Raw genomic sequence first — 18,381 nt, 5'->3', positions numbered from 1 at the left:
GTCCGGCCAGATAGACTAGGCTATGCTGTGGCAACCAAGGAGTCTGAAATCTCTGGGCTTTCAAAAATAATGCCCTATGCCACACGTCCACCCTAAGTCGTCTGTCACAGACACGCAGGACCCAAACTAACAGCGACTCCATCGCGACACATACATGCTCTTGTGACTGAGGAGTGAACCACCCACGTGCTCTTAACCCTTGCTTTCTCGGCTCAGGCAAGGCGCGAGTCATGACTCTGCTCCAGTTGCCAGAGAAACGCAACTGTGCTGTGTGCCTGAAGTGAAGTAACCTGACATTTGTGGACGCAAACCTCTGCCTAGAACTTCTACCACCTGCTGGGCCCCCTTGCCCCTTTCCTCCCAGATCCAGGCCCAGATGCGGCTTTTTGGGTGTCCCTGTTGTAGGGAAAGGCAGCCTCTTCTACAGGAAGGAAAAGTCAGGTGGAAAAAAAAAATCCATACTCAGAACAATACAGCATATTATGAGAATCATGAGTGTGTGTGCGTAAATATTTTATATTTATTTATTTATTTATTTTGAGGGGTGGGTGGTGGGCAGGGGCAGAGAGAGAAGGAGAGAGAATCTGACAGTGCAGAGCCCCAGGTGGGGTTCGAACTCACAAACCAGGAGATCATGACCGAAGTAGAAATCAAGAGTTAGACACTTAACCAAACTTGCCATGCGGGTGCCCCTTAAAGACATATTTAGCACAACCACTAAATAATAACTAAACTTACTGCTATGTTTTCAGAATTTTAGTGAGTGAGGATCAATCTAATGCCTGGAGTAGCCTTTTAAAATAATGATAATAATCTGCAGGGGCACCTGGGTGGCTCAGTCAGTTAAGTGCCCGACTTTTGATTTTGGCTCAGGTCATTGTCTCATGGTTCATGGGTTAAAGCCCCACATCCTCTCTGCACTGACAGTGTGGCCTGCTTGGGATTCTCTCTCTTCCTCTCTCTCTGCCCCTCCCCCGACTCTTGCGTGTGCCCGCACGCTCCATCTCTCAAAATAAACAAACTTAACAAAATTCTGCAACTTGAAATATTTTACAGAGCAAAGACTTCAATATTAAGTACAGATTGAGATACAACTCTGGCGCACAAAGCTAACATCTGTTTGTTTCTTTTCAGGCCCTGGCAGATACCAGACTCTCCTCAGAGTTATACAATGATGCAAATGAACTTCTTTCTAAAGTAAAGAATGACAGGTCTGTGTCGGCAGGAGTGGTTGTTGGTGTGGGCCCCGCCGGCAGCCCTGAAACAACAGTGGATGTGGGTTTATCTGGGTCACGAGACTCTTCGTTCGTGAATAAGTTAAACAAGTACAATAACAAGGTATTAAAGCATAATGCCTGTGCCAAACAGTATTCCATAATCTACACTGAACATGTATTACCTTAATTGCATTAAAAAAGTACAGTAGTAATTGAACCTTCATTTGCTTGTGTAATTGGAAATGTCTGATCAGTGGTAATCATGTTTGTTTTTCTTATTACACTTTTGCACACAGAATCACCACAAAGGGAATAAAATTGAATGATAAGACTGGAACTCTTCTCGCTTCACCCCATTCTTTTTCATGGTTACCTGTAGTAAACAGGGGAATACTTAGAATAGGAATGCCTTCAAGAGAAACAGCCAGGCCCTCTAAACTAGCTTGGGAAGAATTCGAAAGCCAGCCTTGCTTTTCTGAATAGATCAGAGGACTGGCACACACAAGCATTCATTCATCCATCAAACATTCGCCACTAGCTTCCTTTGAACTTGAGCAGCCAGGCAATGCTTCCTGGAGGAAGGGACATCTACCTAAACGGGGCTCTAAAGACTAGAACAGGTTGTCCCGACGAAAGGAGGTAGAAGTGAACGAAGGGTGCTCCGGGCCTGGGAAACAGCATTGTGCAAAGGTCTGCAGACGGCAGATTGCCTCCCACAAATTTGGGATTGCCAGAACTTCAGCTGGCACAGGGTGGGAAGGGAAAAAGTAGGGTCTAAGGAGGAGAAACCATCAGGGGCCAGAGAACTCTCTCTCTGGCCAGCTATTTGAGTTGGTTAAAAGTTTACCAGAAAGCCTCAATAACCCTGATACCAGAACTGCTGATTTAGTTGGGGCTCAAAAAATTATTCTGGATGATGAAAATATAGTTATGAAAATTCTTCAACAAATACAAGGTACATTCCAGAGTGTTGCCTTAAGTCAGCTATAGCTCTGAAGGGAAAGTGTTGCTCTGAGATCTGGCGATCACATGGTCATGTGGACTTTTCTCAAAGCAGGTGGCCTTTTCAAAATTTCACTATTGCTTCAGAGCAAGTGAAGTAATGCCCACACATGATCCTCTCCCTCTTAAACCAATCCAGTATGACCCCTGTTATCTCAGGAGCTTGCCTTACCTCATTACCTAACAGTACAAGATTACCACTAGAATGTAAGCTCCATGATGGCAGGGGCCGGTCTCATCCAAGATTGTGTCCTCTGCTCCAAGCATAATGCCAGTGACTACAGACTCTTACAGATATGTGTTCAATAAGTTACATAAATAACTCATCTTAGAATTTCATGTCATCAAAACTACTCCTAAGCACAATTAAAAAACATTAAAAAAATTTTTTTAATGTTTATTAATTTTGGGGAGAGAGAGAGAGAAACAGAGAGCGAGTTGGGCAGGAGCAGAGAGAGAGGTAGACACAGAATCTGAAGCAGGATCTAGGCTCTGAGCTGTCAGCACAGAGCCCAATGAGGGGCTCAAACCCACGAACCGCGAGATCGTGACCTGAGCTGAAGTTGTACGCTCAACCGACTGAGCCACCCAAGTGCCCCCCGCCCCCAAACATAATTTTTAATGGATACCTAATACCTGTGTAAGAGGCTTACATCATGCAGTGCTATAATTGGGGCAGGGAGATGGGCGGAGGTGACAATGGAATGGGGGCAGAACACAGTCACCAGTACTAGGAAGCACATTGCAGTAACCAACCCAGTTGAGAGTTGAGGCAAACAGGACCTGAACAGGGTCAGTGGGAACAGAGATGCAGGCATGAGAGAGGCGGTCAGGCACACATGGGTGTTTAATATATGCCTATAAAGTAGAATAACACTCCATTGTGGGTATTGATGCTCACATGTTTATAAATACACGTATCTCCCACAGCTACTAAATGCTGATCTTTCACGTTACGTCATATGGTAAAACGTGTACTCTCTTTCTTCTCCCTTACTCGACGGCGGTGATCGTTGGCAGAAATATAACTTCATGAGAATTTCCACAAAGGTGCAGACCGCTCATTTTAAGATGAGAAGGGACAATATTGTGCTGGATGAAAGCATGCTGCAGTCATTAATGGAGCTTCCGGAGCAGTACAATTACGGCATGTATTCCAAGTTCATCAATGACTATGGCACTCATTACATAACGTCTGGATCAATGGGTGGCGTTTATGAATACATCCTGGTGCTTGACAAAGAAAAAATGGAATCGCTTGGTAAGTAGAACAGAAGCTTTATGCGCACAGTGGTCAATGCACACACGAGGATGGGCTTTGCATTTTTCTGAGCACTGACTACGAGCCACGTACGATCTTGTTTGTGACAACCATATAAGGTAACATACCTAATACTCAGGGAGGAGGCTGCATCGTGCAGGGCTGTAATTAGAGCAGGGAGACGTGTGGAGGTGACAATGGACTGGGGGCAGAACAGGGTGAAGTGCATTGCAGTCACCAACCCATTTGAGAGTGTTATTATTTACAGGGAACTGAGGTGCAGAAGGGTGAAATCACTTGCTGAGAAGCGTCACAAACAGGATTTGAACTCGGACTTGTCTGGCTCCCCAAAACTATGTGTTTTCTATTACATTCCAGTTACTCTTTGATAATAAATAATACTTGGGATTTTGTTACTTAAATTTTTTAAATGTTTGTTTATTTTTGACACAGAGAGGGACAGAGCATGAGCGTGGGGAGGGGCAGAGAGAGAGGGAGACACAGAATCCGAGGCAGGCTCCAGGCTCCGAGCCATCAGCACAGAGCCCGACACGGGGCTCAAACTCGTCAACCATGACATCATGACCTGAGCCGAAGTCAGACGCTCAACCAACCGAGCCACCCAGGTGCCCCTGGGATTTTGTTGTTTAAAATGTTAAAACTTATTACAAATATAGATTCTTGGTTAATGGAAATGCTGTATAATCAGTCAGTGATGCTAGAAACCTGGAGTCATCCCAGATTCCTCCTCCTTCTTTACCCCTGGAGATCTCAAAGAACCTTCAGTTCTGACTCCTGACCAGCCCTCATCCCGCCACTCTCCTCCATCTGCACTGCTACAGTGGTGGGCTGGGTTTCCATCTTCCACTTATCACTGCATTGGCTCCTAAAGGGTCTCTAGGGGAAGGCTCACCCCTCCAATCCATGCTCAACAATTGCTACCAGAATAATCCCTCTACTTTACAGATACGCTGATATGCCTTCTTTGCCTAAAATCCTGAATAGCTAAACTCCCTAGCATGGGGTCAACAACCTTCATGGTCTCACTCCAAAAACTGCTAGAACAGTGGGTTCTCCAAGTGTGGATTCCAACTGGTATCATCATCATCACCTGGAAACCTGTTAGAATTATAACTTCTCAGGCTTCCACGCCAAACCTACCAAATCAGAAACTGGTAAAGGAACCAGCAGTCTGTAGTTTGACAAGCCCTCCAGGTGATTCTGATGATCACTGCAGTTTGAGAACCGCCAACCTACTCAATGAGTGAGTGAGTAGAGGGTTGAGAGATCTATCCATATTGCAAACTAAATTCAAATTCACCCAGTTTTAAGACGTTTCCCTGACTGCGCCAGCCCAGGCTGGCCATCTCTTCAGCACATTCATATAAATTCCACACTTATTTAGTCTTCAAAATATAATTTTCCAAATGCAAATATTTTCCTCCTAGATAGCATGATCTTTGAAAGCAGGTATCATGTCTGACATGTTATCTCTTTGGCACTCAAAACAACGCTCAGTATGTAGTGAGAGTGTAAAACGAGACATAGAGTTTTAAAGAGGGCATTAATTTAGATTCCTGGTGAGGGCCATTCATTAATTCATCCATTTATCCATGTATCCATTCTTCTATAATTTCAAATATCTATTGAGTATCTTTTGTGTGTTTATGCTAGGGATACAATGGTGAGTAAATCTAAATATGGTCCCTACCCTCTTGCAGCAGAGGACTTCATAAACTACAGGTTGCAACCCCATAGTATGGATCACAAACGAGATTTTGAACAACAACAACAAAGGAGAGAATAGAAAATATCATAGAGGATTATAGGTAGTGAAAATAGGTTATTGTTTCAATAAATTTTTTTCCAGTTAAACAAAGATATGCATACACATATGGAGTCATGATACAAAACAAATAGTTTAAGATAGGTCAATACAAAAAAGGAGTTTGAAAAGCTTAATTCAAGCAGGTATTTTTAGAATCATTCAATAATGTCAGGATGGAAACATAGTTAATATTTGTTGACGACCTACTAGGTTCTGGGTCCTGTTGTGTACAACATCATTTAATTTTCTTGCCAATTTGGAGGTTGGTATCATCCCAGTTTTAGCCCAGAAATGCTGAGGCTCCTCAGGGAGGTTAATTACTTTGCCTAGGGCTACAGGAAGCTGGCGTCAGAGCCCTGGACCTATGGTCTTTCCACCATGTGGTCCTGGGTAAAGCCTTTCATTTGGGCTCTGTCTTTGGTGTTGGATTACTAATTAATTGTCTGGGGTGTCTCATAGCCCCTCCTCTTTAAAATCTGCGAGGCAGAAATGGGCTTCCCATGTGGTTAATATTCAAAAGGAGCCCACCAACAAATTGTCCCAGGGATAATTACCTCAGCTCTGTTTATAGAAAACCATATGTCGATAATAGCACAATTTGCTATTTGTGAAGAGCTGATTTTCTATAAATCCGGAAAGTTAGTGTTGCTTTTCTATAAATATGGAAATGTGCTAATCATCACCTCATCTGCTGGAGACCGCTAATAAATCAGAATTCCATTTACATATTAACCTACAAAGAACAAAAATATCTACCTTCTTTCCCTTTGACAAATAGAATCATGCACACCCTTCTCTCCACGTTTGATGTTTGTCTAGTTTCTTCTTTGTCATCGTCTCTCTCTCCCTATCTCTTTGGATGCCTTTCTTTCTCTCTCTTTCCTCTTTGTTACTGTCTTTTTCTATGTATCTTTGATCCGTATAACTTTAATAATATTTATATTCTACAAAGTGCTTATTTCTAAGAAACATCCCGTGTTGTATATGTTCATATCCTCAAAGAGCTGACCTTGGTATGGAATGATTTAAATGAATGCACTGGCTGGTTTGCTCTGGAGGAATTTTTTGTCCTTGGGTTTGCCTCAGATCCTCTCTGGGTTCACCTCAGAGGATGCATAAGGCTGTTTTCTTCTAATGTGTCCTTTAGATAAAATGCTTCTCCCTAAAAGACAGCATGAAACCATGCATCGACAATAAGAGGATGTCTTATAATTTTCAGTGTACAGACCTTACAAAAGTCTCTGAAATTATAAAACACTGATGAAAGAAATTGAAGAAGATACAAATAAATGGAAAGATATTTTGTGCTTATGAATTGAAAGAATATTGTTAAAATGCCCATCCTACCTGAAACAATCTGTAGATACAATGCAATCTCTATCAAAATTCCAATGACATTTTTCAGAGAACTAGAACAAATAATTCTAAAAATTTTGCAGAATCAAAAAAGGTCTTGAATAGTCAAAACATTTTTAAGAAAGAAGAACACAGCTGGAGGCATCAGACTCCCTAGTTTCAAACTATACTACAAAGCTATCATAATCAAAATAGTATGGTATTGGCATAAAAAAAAAACCTAATTGGCATCAATTAGGTACACTAATTGATGGAAAAGAATAGAGATCCCAGAAATAAACCCACAAATGTATGGACAATTGATATATGACAAAGGAGGCAAGAATATCCAATGGGTAAAGGAAAGTCTCTTCAATAAACGATGTTGGGAAAACTGGACCATTAAATGCAAAAGAATGAAACTGGGTCACTATTTTATACTATATACAAAAATCTATTCAAATGGATTAAAGACTTGAATGTAAGACTTGAAACCATTAGGCTCCTAGAGGAAAACATAGGCAGTAAGCAGTTTGTCTCGGCAATTTTTTGGATTTAACTCCAAAGGCAAGGGAAGTGAAATGAAAATAAACAATTTGGACTACACCAAACTAAAAACTTTCTGTTCAGTGAAAGAAACAATTAACCAAATGAAAAGGCAACCTACTGAATGGGGAAGGTATTTGCAAATGATACATTTGATAAGGGGTTAATACCCAAAGTATATGAAGAGCTCATATAATTTAAGAACAAGAAAATAAACAATCCAGTTAAAAAATGGGCAGAGAATCTGAAGACATTTTTCCATAGAAGACATACGGATGACCAATAAGCACATGAAAAGATGTTAAACATCACTAATTATTGGTGAAATGTAAATCAAAACCAAAATGATGTATCACCTAAGCCTGTCAGAATGGCTACTAGCAAAAGACAAGAAATAGCAAATGTTGGCAATTGTAAATAATGCTGCAATAAACATAAGGGTGCATATATCTTTTTGAATTAGTATTTTCATTTTTTTTGTATAGATACTCAGCTGTGGAATTGTTCTATATTTAATTTTTTGAGGAACCTACACACTGTCTTTGCATATTTACCTTTTTTTTTTTTTGGTGAGAACATTTAAGTTCTATTCTCTCCGCAAATTTCAATTATATAATATAGTGTTATCAACTATAGTCACCATGTTGTACATTAGGTCATCAGAACTTATTCATCGTATAAGTGAAAGTTTGTACCATTTCAACAACGTCTCCCTATTTCTTCCTCCCCCAGCCCCTGGTAACCATTTTTCTATTCTCGGTTTCTATGAAGTTGATTTTATGGGGGGAGGAGGCTCTGCCATGCAGTATTTGTCTATGTCTGGCTTAATTTACTTATCATAATGCCTTCCAGGTTCACCCATTTTGTCACAAATGACAGAATCTCCTTCTTTTTAAAGGTGAATAATATCCCATTGTATATCTATACCATACTTTCTTTATTTGTCCATTTTTTGACTTACTTTGTTTCCATACTCTGGCTAATGTGAATAATACTGCTATGAATATGGGAATACAGATATCTTTTCAAGAGAGTGATTTCATTTCCTTTGGATATATTCACAGAAGTCGGATTGCTGGATAATGTGGTAGTGCTATTTTTAATGTCTTGAGGAGCCTCCATTCTGTTTTCCAGAGTGGCTGTACAAGTTTACATTCCCGCCAACAGCACACAGGGTTCTCTTTATTCTATATCGTCACCACCATTTGTGATCACTTATCTTTTTGATAATAGACATCCCAACAGGGGTGAGGTGGTATCTCACTGTGGTTTTGATTTGCATTTCCCTGATGATTAGCGATGCTGAGCACCTTTACATGTCTGTTGGCCATTTGTGAATCTTCTTACTTAATCTTCCAAAGATCCGTGCAGGAGGAAATGTTTCCTTACTTCTACAGATGAAAGAACTGAGGCTGAAAAGCCCTATCAGTAGTAAGTGAAAAATAGACAATATATTCTGAGTTATAGTCCAGGTTTCTTTCCCTTTTATCCCAGCTGCCTTTGTCAGGACTTCCATCCTGGGAATAATTCTGACTTATTCTCCCTCTCCCCACACATCTCATTAGTCTGTACCTACAATCTGTGCTTTTCTCTCCGTTCCCATGACTATTGCTCACCAGGCTGTGCCGTGTTCTCACTGATGGTTCCCTCCAGCCACACTGACATGTAAAATGAGAAAAGTATCAGAGGCTAGTGGATATTCCATAAATATCTTTAGGACAAAGATGATAGTGGCCTGTTCTGGATTCCCGGTTTTGGGCTAATGTAGATGAATCCTGACACATCTGTTTCAGCTTCTGTGCCCTCTGTCTCTTACAATGCAACATAAAATAGAGTTTCCTATCAGAATCTAAGAATCTAAGTAACTCTGACTGGATACCTTATTCAGGGATGCTTTAATGGAAACCATGCATGGAATAGAAAGTAAACAAATGGTCCTCAAGACCCCAAAGGTTCATGATTCTATGGGTTTTGGCCATATTGAAGGAAGTCTGTGAAGACCTTACAGAAAATAATTCCTATTGATGTTTCGCTTGTAAAGGAAGCACTGTGTGGTCCCACAAAAACCAGCATGCAGTGCGGGGGTGGGGGTAAAAATATTTTTTTCTGAGATATCTTTGCTCTTTGTGAAGATGCTTCCATCTAAAAACTAATACTTTATGTCTCTGAGTCTCAGTTTTCCCGTCCCTAACATATGGATAATAAACTACTTCAAAAGGCTGTTAGAAGAATTAACCAAGATATTTTTTTAAAGTGCTGTGATAGGTAAAACACTGTCAAAACAGCAGTTACTATTCTGGATTACAGTTTTAGGTGGGGTCAGTAGGTTGTAAAATCATTGAAACGAGGACTATAGAATGAAGATATATGCTAGTGATGTGGTAAAAAGGAATCCAAACTTGGGAGTCAGACCCAAAGGGTGCTCAGCTTGGTTCTACCATCTAGTAGTTACAGGGCCTTGATCAGGGTACTAAATTTCTCTAATGCTCAGCTTCCTCAAGACCCAAGTAGGAACAATAACCAAGTTTTGTTTGGGAATAATTCACCCGCATCTTGTGTGGTAAATGTTTAGATATTTTTTCCCCTTGAATGCAAGATATTAGTAATGTAGCACAGCCGTTGAAAACAAGGATTGTGTCACTTACTACCTGTGTGATAATGGGCAGGTTATTTAATCTTTTCAAGTCTCAATTTCCTAACCTGTGAAGCTGGAAGTATCCACGGCGTTCATCACACAGAGTGGTTATAAGGAATAAGCGGACATATCCACAGAAAATATTTAGCACCCAATAAATATCAATTGCTGCGAAAGGTTCTGAATCAGATTGCCTGGATTCTAATCTTGTCTCCACCATTTATTAGCTAAGTGACCTTCAGGCAAATTAGTCATCCTCTTCATGCCTCAGTTTTCTGTTCTTCTAAAGGAGACAACAATAGTCCATACTTCATAGGAGTCTTATGAACATGAAATGAAACTATTTATGTGAGCGTGTAGCCCAGTACCTGGCATGTATTAAGAGTTAAAACATGTTACCTGCTGTTGCTGCACTATGGTTGTTTTATTATGTCTTATTCTTAGCCACATGTCTTATTCTTAGCTTTTCTGTTATTAACTCTATAATGTTAACTGCCCCCTCATCTGTAAAGTGAGGATAACCAGACAACTATTTCACAGGGCTGTGCAATTGGTCAGCTCTGAAACAATGTTCAAATGGAAAGGAAATCATTATCATTGTGCCCGGCCTGCAGTGGCCAATGTTTTTGCTGTAGACTTGGAGCCTCAGCAATCATGCCTTCTCCCCCACCTGCCCATTTTATTGATCAAGGTCATTCATTTCTGTCCCCGGAGCTTCATCCAGTTTTGGAGGGACTGCTTCTCCCATTTATCAAGGTCACTGTGAATTCTCATCACTATCTTTCAAAGTGTTAACAACTCTGCCCAAATCAGTGCCTGTGTTCCATCATTCCTCCCCCTGATGGATGCCAGATAAAAGTGACCCTGGGAAAGACCCTTCCAGCCAGAGCATGGTACGTTCTGCCTGTCATCGATCATCACCTTCCAGCTAGGGTCCTTGCACCAGCTAGGCTACCACCTAACACACAGGGTAGAAAAAGCCACAGGAACACAGTTAAAACCTCAGAGAAGTTGATGTCAAGTACAGTTTTACATTCTCTTCCTTCCCCTTTCTTCCCTTCCTTTACTCATTCATTCCTTCAGCTTTTCATTCAACAAATAGAAACACGGTCAGCACCGTCTAGGTAACAGTGTGGTTCCTCTCATTGAGGGGGAGCAGAAGGTAACAGGGGTTCTCTTTGCCATAATCATCTGATAATAGTCAGGAATGATTTACTATGTGGAAAACCAAGTCTGTTACCACCTAAAATGAATTAATTTTTAAAATTCACTGTACTTAAAGATAACGGAAATACTTGGTTTTAATAAAATATATTTGCCTATAGTAACTCCAATATTGCTCATGTACAACACATTCACCTCTAATATTCCAGATAATCTTTGTAATACCTTATGAGGAGTTGTATTAGTATATCCCCAATTTTATATAGAGAAAACTAAGGTCCAAAGAGCCTAAGTAAATTGCTCAACATGATTACATTAGTACTGAATCAATATCTTCTGTTGTAGAGTTTGTGTATTGTCCAAGTATTTATCCCCCCAACATTTCCCCACATTCCGTCATTCGTTCTGATACCATATATTGCAGGCTTAGTCTAGCAGAGATGGCAAGACAAGCCAACATTTACTGAGCATTTACTATGTGGCAGACACTGGGTTAAACATCTTAAATATACTATCTCCTTTAATCCTCCAGAAAGACCTGTGAAGAGGGGCACTTGGGCGGCCCAGTCGGTTAAGTGTCCGACTTCGGCTCAGGTCATAAACTCACGGTTCGTGGGTTAGAGCCCTGAGTCAGGCTCTGTGCTGACAGCTCCGGAGCCTGGAACCTGCTTCAGATTATGTGTCGCCCTCTCTCTCTCTCTCTCTCTCTCTCTGCATCTCCCCACTTGTGCTCTGTCTCTCTCTCTCTCTCAAAAATAAACATTAAAAAATTTTTAAAAAAAGACCTGGGAAGAAGACACTATACTCCCCAATTTACAAATTAAGAACTGAAGCTCAGTGATGTTAAATAACTTACCCAAGATCACGCTGCTATTAACTGGTGGAGCCAGGGGTCAAACTCAAGAACATGTGATCTTACCCCATGAGCTACAATGTCTTAGAGATGTGTTTCTTAGGATTTTCCAAACTACAGGGCATGGCCCATTAGTAGATTGTAAAAGAAAGTTAGTGGGTCATGACCAGCATTTAACAAAATGAAATAGAATAAAACAAGATGGAAAATACCAGAGTGCATCAAACAGAGTATGATGAAGTATGGAAACTGATTTTATCTGGATGTGTGTGGGCTGCATCATGGAGTAAAGTTTATTGCTTAGCTTGGGGGGGGGGGGTAGTAAACAAAGTATTAAAAATACCATCTAGTGTGTTCCACTGAATATAGATATGTATTTCATCACTTTAAATAAAGGAAAAATCATCAGCTGCCATAAGGAAAATATTTGGAGGTATATTAGTTGGTATTCTAACTAACTGGTTTCAGAGAACCAATAGGATATAGAGATTTATTATAAGGAATTGGCTCACACAATCATGGAGTCTGGCGAGTCCCGAGATCTGCAGTTGGCAAGCTGGAGACCCAGGAGAGCCGATGGTTTAGTTCCAGTCCAAAGGTCGGCAGGCTTGAGACCCAGCAAGAGCTGATAGTTCAGTATGAGTCAAAGATAGGAAAAAAGCTCAAGTCCCAGCTTGGAGGCAGCCAGACAGCAAGAATCCTTTCTTACTCAGAAGAGGGTCAGCCTATTTGTTCTATTTGGGATGTCTACTGATTGGATGAGACCTACCCGCATTAGGGAGAACAATAGACTTTACTAAAGTCTACTGGTTTAAATGTTGAGCTCATCCAAAAATACCTTCACAGAAACACCGAGAACAGTGTTTGATCAACTATCTGGACACGACTATGGCCCAGTCAAATCGCCACATACAATTAACCATCACAGCAGGGCAGACAAGGTAGAAAGCTAGAGAGAAATGTAATTAATAACTGCCAAGACTGGCCTGGAAAGTCTCATCTAATGAAACTGTTTATCCAAATGGAAATGAAAGATGGAGTGTTCACTGCGTTCTACCTGAGCTCTGTGTGCTTACGTGCGTATCACAGTACTCAGGCCTCTCAGCACTGCCGTGAACCATCTATGGCTGTCCCGGTTTACAAACAAGGAAAACCAGGCACTGACAGGTAAAATGGTGTGTCCAAGGTGAAGGCATTGGCTAGAAGCAGGGTGAGGTTTGACACAAGGATTTCTAACTCCCAGCTCTGTGCTTCTTGGGGTATATCTGGATATATATATTTTTTAAGTTTATTTATTTTGAGAGAGCACTAGAGAGGGCGGGGGAGGGACAGAGAGGGAAAGAGAGAATTCCAAGCAGGCTCCACACTGTCAGCACAGAGCCCAATGCAGCGCTCGGACGCACAAACCAAGAGATCGTGACCAGAGCCAAAATCAAGAGTCTGACGCTTAACTGACTGAGCCACCCAGGCGCCCCACATCTGGCTATTTTATTTCACTTATCTTTTTATTTATTTTTATTTTTTAGAACTTATGATCTTAAAAAAAAAATTAAACCCACTAGTGATAGCTTTGAAGGTGGCTAAGTCAGGTTTCAAAAATAACTAAGCGAGAATTATACTCAATATTCTTTTCTAAATGAAGTCTGGGATCAGTTCAACCCACTGATTGGGCACTGTAATTGGGAGAATTGTTAATGGTCAAATTGCCCAGCTTGTGGCTGTCTGTTCTGAAACTTAGGTGCAGTCACAGAGCCAGGAACCAGCATGATGAGCTGGCACCCACAGCACTCAAAGAGGTGAACCTCAGAAGCTTGAAGGTCGGAAAAAGTGTCTAAGCCAGTGATGGCAAGTGGTTTCTATAGCAAATGCTACCCAGATTATGACACGAGACAGGGGCTCAGCCCGACAGCGCTGTGATCAATTAGTAATGTCTGTCAGAGGCAGCAGAATAGAGGAATGAGGGCCCCTGGGCTGTGCATTTTTTATTCCTTTACAAGAATGAGACAGAGGCAGCCCAGATGATTAAGCTGTGTATGGAGAGTAATTGGGGTGGGATGAATGTGTAATTTAAGTCCCTCAAATTCTCATACTTTCCATCACATTTATATATTATTGCCGTTGCTTGCTTATAATTCCCTTTCAGGAAGGTACTGAGTAGAAAACAACATTTTTCCTTGTTACCCAAAGTAGGAGGCAGGAAACACTTAATCTCTGAGGAAAATACTTCTCATAATCTAATCTGCATCCATTCATCCATCTACCCATCCATCCTTTCATCCTTCCAACCACTCATCCAGTCAATACTCACTGAGAACCCATGATTTCCAGGGACACAGAGAAGAAACACACAAATCCATGCCCTGGAAAAACGTGCAGTCAGTTGGGGGCTGAGAATAATACAACGTGAAAATGCTCAAATAGAAATAAATATAGTAGGAGCGCAAAGGAGGGAGCAGCCACCCTTTCTGACCCTCCCCTTTTCTAGACTCTGAACTTCTAAAAATCAGGCAGAGGAGCTTGCCTGATGGAGAAGGGAGCTAGGGCTTTCTGGGTGGAGGGCCTCTTATGACAGTGGCTGAAGCAGCAAACGGGTGAGGGTGAGTGGTAGGAGATGAGTGTCTAGGTTCACCCAAAGGCCAGACTCTGATGTAGAGGGCTGGCCCCTGAGGCCAGTGCATTAATGAGAGCAATCCTGTGGCTGAGCTATGGCAGGAAGAGTGATAACAACGCTAACCTGGAAATGGAGTCAGTATTGGCCTCCAGGGAGTCACAGAGAGGATGACAAGTAGCAGAATGGCAAGCTGCTGGAGCCATGCAAAGGTGACCATTGAGAATGGGAGGGTTCCTGCCACTAGATAAGATGGCTGGCCTTCAAGGGAGCATGCTGTGTGGCCCTGCTCAGCCCATTACTCAACACTGGGCTGTGCCGCACTATTTTCTGGTCTCTCGACTTAACCATACCCCCTTTCTCCTCGGGGCTTTACAAGAAGTAACGTGCTGTTTCCTCTACCTGGATTTCTGCTCCCCTCCCCATACCCTTTCTTCTTTGCCTGGCTCATGCTTATCCATTCTTGGTCTCTGCTTAGATAGGACCCTTCCAGGCAGTCTTTCTGTCTCCACAGTTTTGGGTTGGGCGTCTTCTTCTTCTTTTTTATTTTTATTTTTATTTTTATTTTTTAACGTTTATTTATTTTTGAGACAGAGAGAGACAGAGCATGAATGGGGGAGGGTCAGAGAGAGAGGGAGACACAGAATCTGAAACAGGCTCCAGGCTCTGAGCAGTCAGCACAGAGCCCAACACGGGGCTCGAACTCACGGACCACGAGTCGTGAGTGGTCAAAGTGAGCCAAAGTCGGCCACTTAACCGACTGAGCCACCCAGGTGCCCCTGGGTTGGGCGTCTTGCTAGATGCTGAACCCCAGTGCACCTAGGATTTACTAGTTACATCACACCATTGCAGCTGCCTGTTTCCATTATGCATTTTGTTAATGATGCGTTCCCGGAGTCTTGTCCATAGGCTGAAGCTGGTGCACAGTAGAGGCTCAGTGTCTTTCTAGCAGGAGAGGTTCAGAATCCAAGCCCATATATGCTGGGCCTCCTCTGGAGCTTTCCTTTACTCTGCAGTGTTGGGGTAGATTCCTAAAGAGTCTGGGCTGGACTGGACAGTGCAGAGGGTGAGGTGGGCAGGAATCTGATGGTGAAGTGTCTTATATTTTATGGCTAAATAGTCTGGGCTGGTCCAGAGGGTCTTTTGCTGTGCCTGCTAACCAACCAGTCACCCTGAACAGACAGGCACAAGATTCTAACAGGCTCCAGGCTTTATCCCCCAGTTACCATGACAACCAGACTGCACAGTGATGGATGGTATTGATTGACTGACAGACTCCTGGTGTCTTGGCTTTGTCCCCATCCCCCCAAGTCATTTGCATACACATGGACTTAAGAGACCCTCAGCACCATTCTCCTGATCTTGTCCTGATTTTGAATTTCTAGCTCTATCTTTGAAAGAGCCCCAGCTTTAAAGGGGAAAAAGGTGTGATGATGTCAAAATTACTCCCCAGCGCCACCCTTAGCTCTCTCTCTCCCATAGGTGACATAATGTGGCATGGAGGACATGGGCTTTGGACATAGACTTTGGTTCAACCCCAGTTCTACTATTTACTTACTGTAGAATTTTGGGCAAGTGACTTAAACTATCTAAGCCTCTGTTTACTCATCTTAAAAATGGGAATAATTCCGACCTCAGCTCAGGTCACGATCTCGCGGTCCGTGAGTTCGAGCCCCGCGTCGGGCTCTGGGCTGATGGCCCAGAGCCTGGAGCCTGCTTCTGATTCTGTGTCTCCCTCTCTCTCTGCCCCTCCCCCGTTCATGCTCTGTCTCTCTCTGTCTCAAAAATAAATAAAACGTTAAAAAAAAATGGGAATAATTGTACCTGTCGTGGAGAGATGTGTGGTTATGAAATAAGATAACACATGGGAAAGCTTTACCTAGCACATAACAGGTACTTAGCAAATGTGGGCGTCCTCTCGGTCTTCACTCATTCAGAACAGTTTATACTGCAGAAAGCTTGATTAAGAAAATTTGTCTTGACAAATGCCTCGGCCTCCATCATTCTCTGATTTTCCAAGCTTAGCATCAGGGACCACGAGCCCAGTCTGGGTATGCTGTAGCATTTGTTGCGATAGTAATCACAGGAACACTTGACCATCATGGCTGGTTCTGAGCCAGGCACAATCCCAAGAATTGTACTTGGTGCAGCTTCGCTCACTTAACCATCACAAACAACCCTATGAGGCAGACACTACAAAAGCCCCCACCTTCCAGATGGGAAACCATGGCACACGGAGGTTCGACAATTTGCTCAGATAGTTGGTGTGCAGAGGTGACTTTTAGCTCAGGTGGTCTCCATTCCAGAGAGATGGAACATCTCTGCTGTACTCACTCTCGTCATGGCCACCGCAGCCCCCTCTGCCATACTGCCTCTTGCGTATGGCCAAAATTATCTAGAAGGGCCAGAGTCCCTGAAGATACCTGTTGCCAGTCAGGAGAGAGACCTGAGGTTGTAGTCCCACAACACCCATGGGGAGCACAGATTGCCGCTTTGTAGAATGAGGGGAATGTTCAGGGAATGAGGGGCTCGGTAAGGCCACCGCTACTCACGCCACATGAGGAACATTTCTCTGCACAGTTAACACGAATGGGATGAAAGGAAACATGCAACCGCGTTTGGAGGTAACACACGTTACATCACACCCTGATTCCTGGGCCTGTTTATTTTGGAATTTGGGGCAAGTAACCTAATGATAGTAGCTAAGATCTGTTGAACACTTAATTGTGTCAGACACTGTTTTTAGGGACTCATGTGCGGAAACTACCACCCCCGTTTTTACAAACGGGGAGAATAAAGCCCAAAGAGGTTCAAGTAAGATATCTGAACAGAGTTTACATTCTTCACCACAATTACTGCTTTTTCCAACCAGCGAGCCTGCAAAATGGATAAATGCTCCCAGCTCCCTAAGACTGTTGTGAGCCTCCAATGAGATAACACAGAGTGAAAGTGCTTTATAAAATATCATCTCTTAATCAGGTATGAGATGTTACAAAGATGTCGTGTGTATCATCAACCAAAAGGAAGATCTGTGACTACCGAAACGTTTTTGAGGTATTGTCTAGATTGGCTGGAATCAGCCCATCCCTGAGCAATCCTGGGGGCTTGTCACATGCCAGGGTCTGTGCCAAGACCTGTAAAACCCAGAAGACAATTTTACAAGTTTGTGGTATAATTGGAAGAACAGACCAAGAAACTGACAATTGCTAGGATTTGCTAAATACTATGCTGGAGGGAAGCACTGGGATGGCGTGGGGGACACACAAGGAGACCGTGGAGACACAGATTTGGATCCCTGGGAGAGAAGGAAGGCTTTCTAGAGTCGAGTGGGAGAGGGAACAGCATGTGAGAGGCACAGAGGGACTTACACTATTATTCTTAGGTGGTTGGGAGAAGCTTGAGTTTCAATGGATAAACAGCACAGAGGGGGCAGGTAAGTTAGCCTATCCTTCCCAGCTGAACAATCATCTCTTCCAATATTATCACATGAACTGGACCCTATGAGGCTCCCCTTTCCTTCTGAGGCTGTCTTTGGGGACAACCGATGTAGCAAAGCAACACAGCAGACAGATGACAGCAACCTGAATGGCATTTGTTTGTTGCAAAGGGATAAATAATGTCTTACACCTGCTGTTTTCCACCTGATGGTTTTCATCTGAAGAGTGACAGACTTGCTGTGTTCTGCCACCTCAGAAGTCAAGCTGCCTGGTCCTGCCTTTGAGCCACAGTGATACAGCCTCTCCGTGGAGGTGTGAGAGCAGCTCCCATGCCTGGGCCACAGTCAAGACCAGGCTGGGAAGACGTATTCGATGTGGCGGCCAGGGACATGTCCCCTGGGCTCCTGGCCTGCAGGAGGTCACCACAACAGCTCTTCTTGAGGCCAGATCAGAGCGGGAAGGAACCCAGGGGCTCCCAGTACTTCCTACACTGAC

The 18,381-nt window shown here is 42.8% G+C and overlaps 1 protein-coding gene across 1 annotated transcript in view; it reads left to right on the top strand.

Moving 5' to 3' along the window:
- Positions 1 to 18,381, top strand: part of C8A (complement C8 alpha chain) — a 68,998-nt gene that overhangs the window by 34,185 nt on the left and 16,432 nt on the right. The window contains exons 6-7 of the mRNA XM_049617086.1: positions 1,135 to 1,338; positions 3,240 to 3,480. Coding sequence (XP_049473043.1) covers positions 1,135 to 1,338; positions 3,240 to 3,480 — 445 coding nt within the window. The remainder of the gene's footprint in view (positions 1 to 1,134; positions 1,339 to 3,239; positions 3,481 to 18,381) is intronic.

The sequence above is a fragment of the Panthera uncia genome (genome assembly GCF_023721935.1).
Source record: "Panthera uncia isolate 11264 chromosome C1 unlocalized genomic scaffold, Puncia_PCG_1.0 HiC_scaffold_4, whole genome shotgun sequence".
NCBI classification, from domain to species: domain Eukaryota; kingdom Metazoa; phylum Chordata; class Mammalia; order Carnivora; family Felidae; genus Panthera; species Panthera uncia.
Note: the sequence above shows the minus strand (reverse complement) of the source record. Positions and strands in the feature narration are given on the sequence as shown.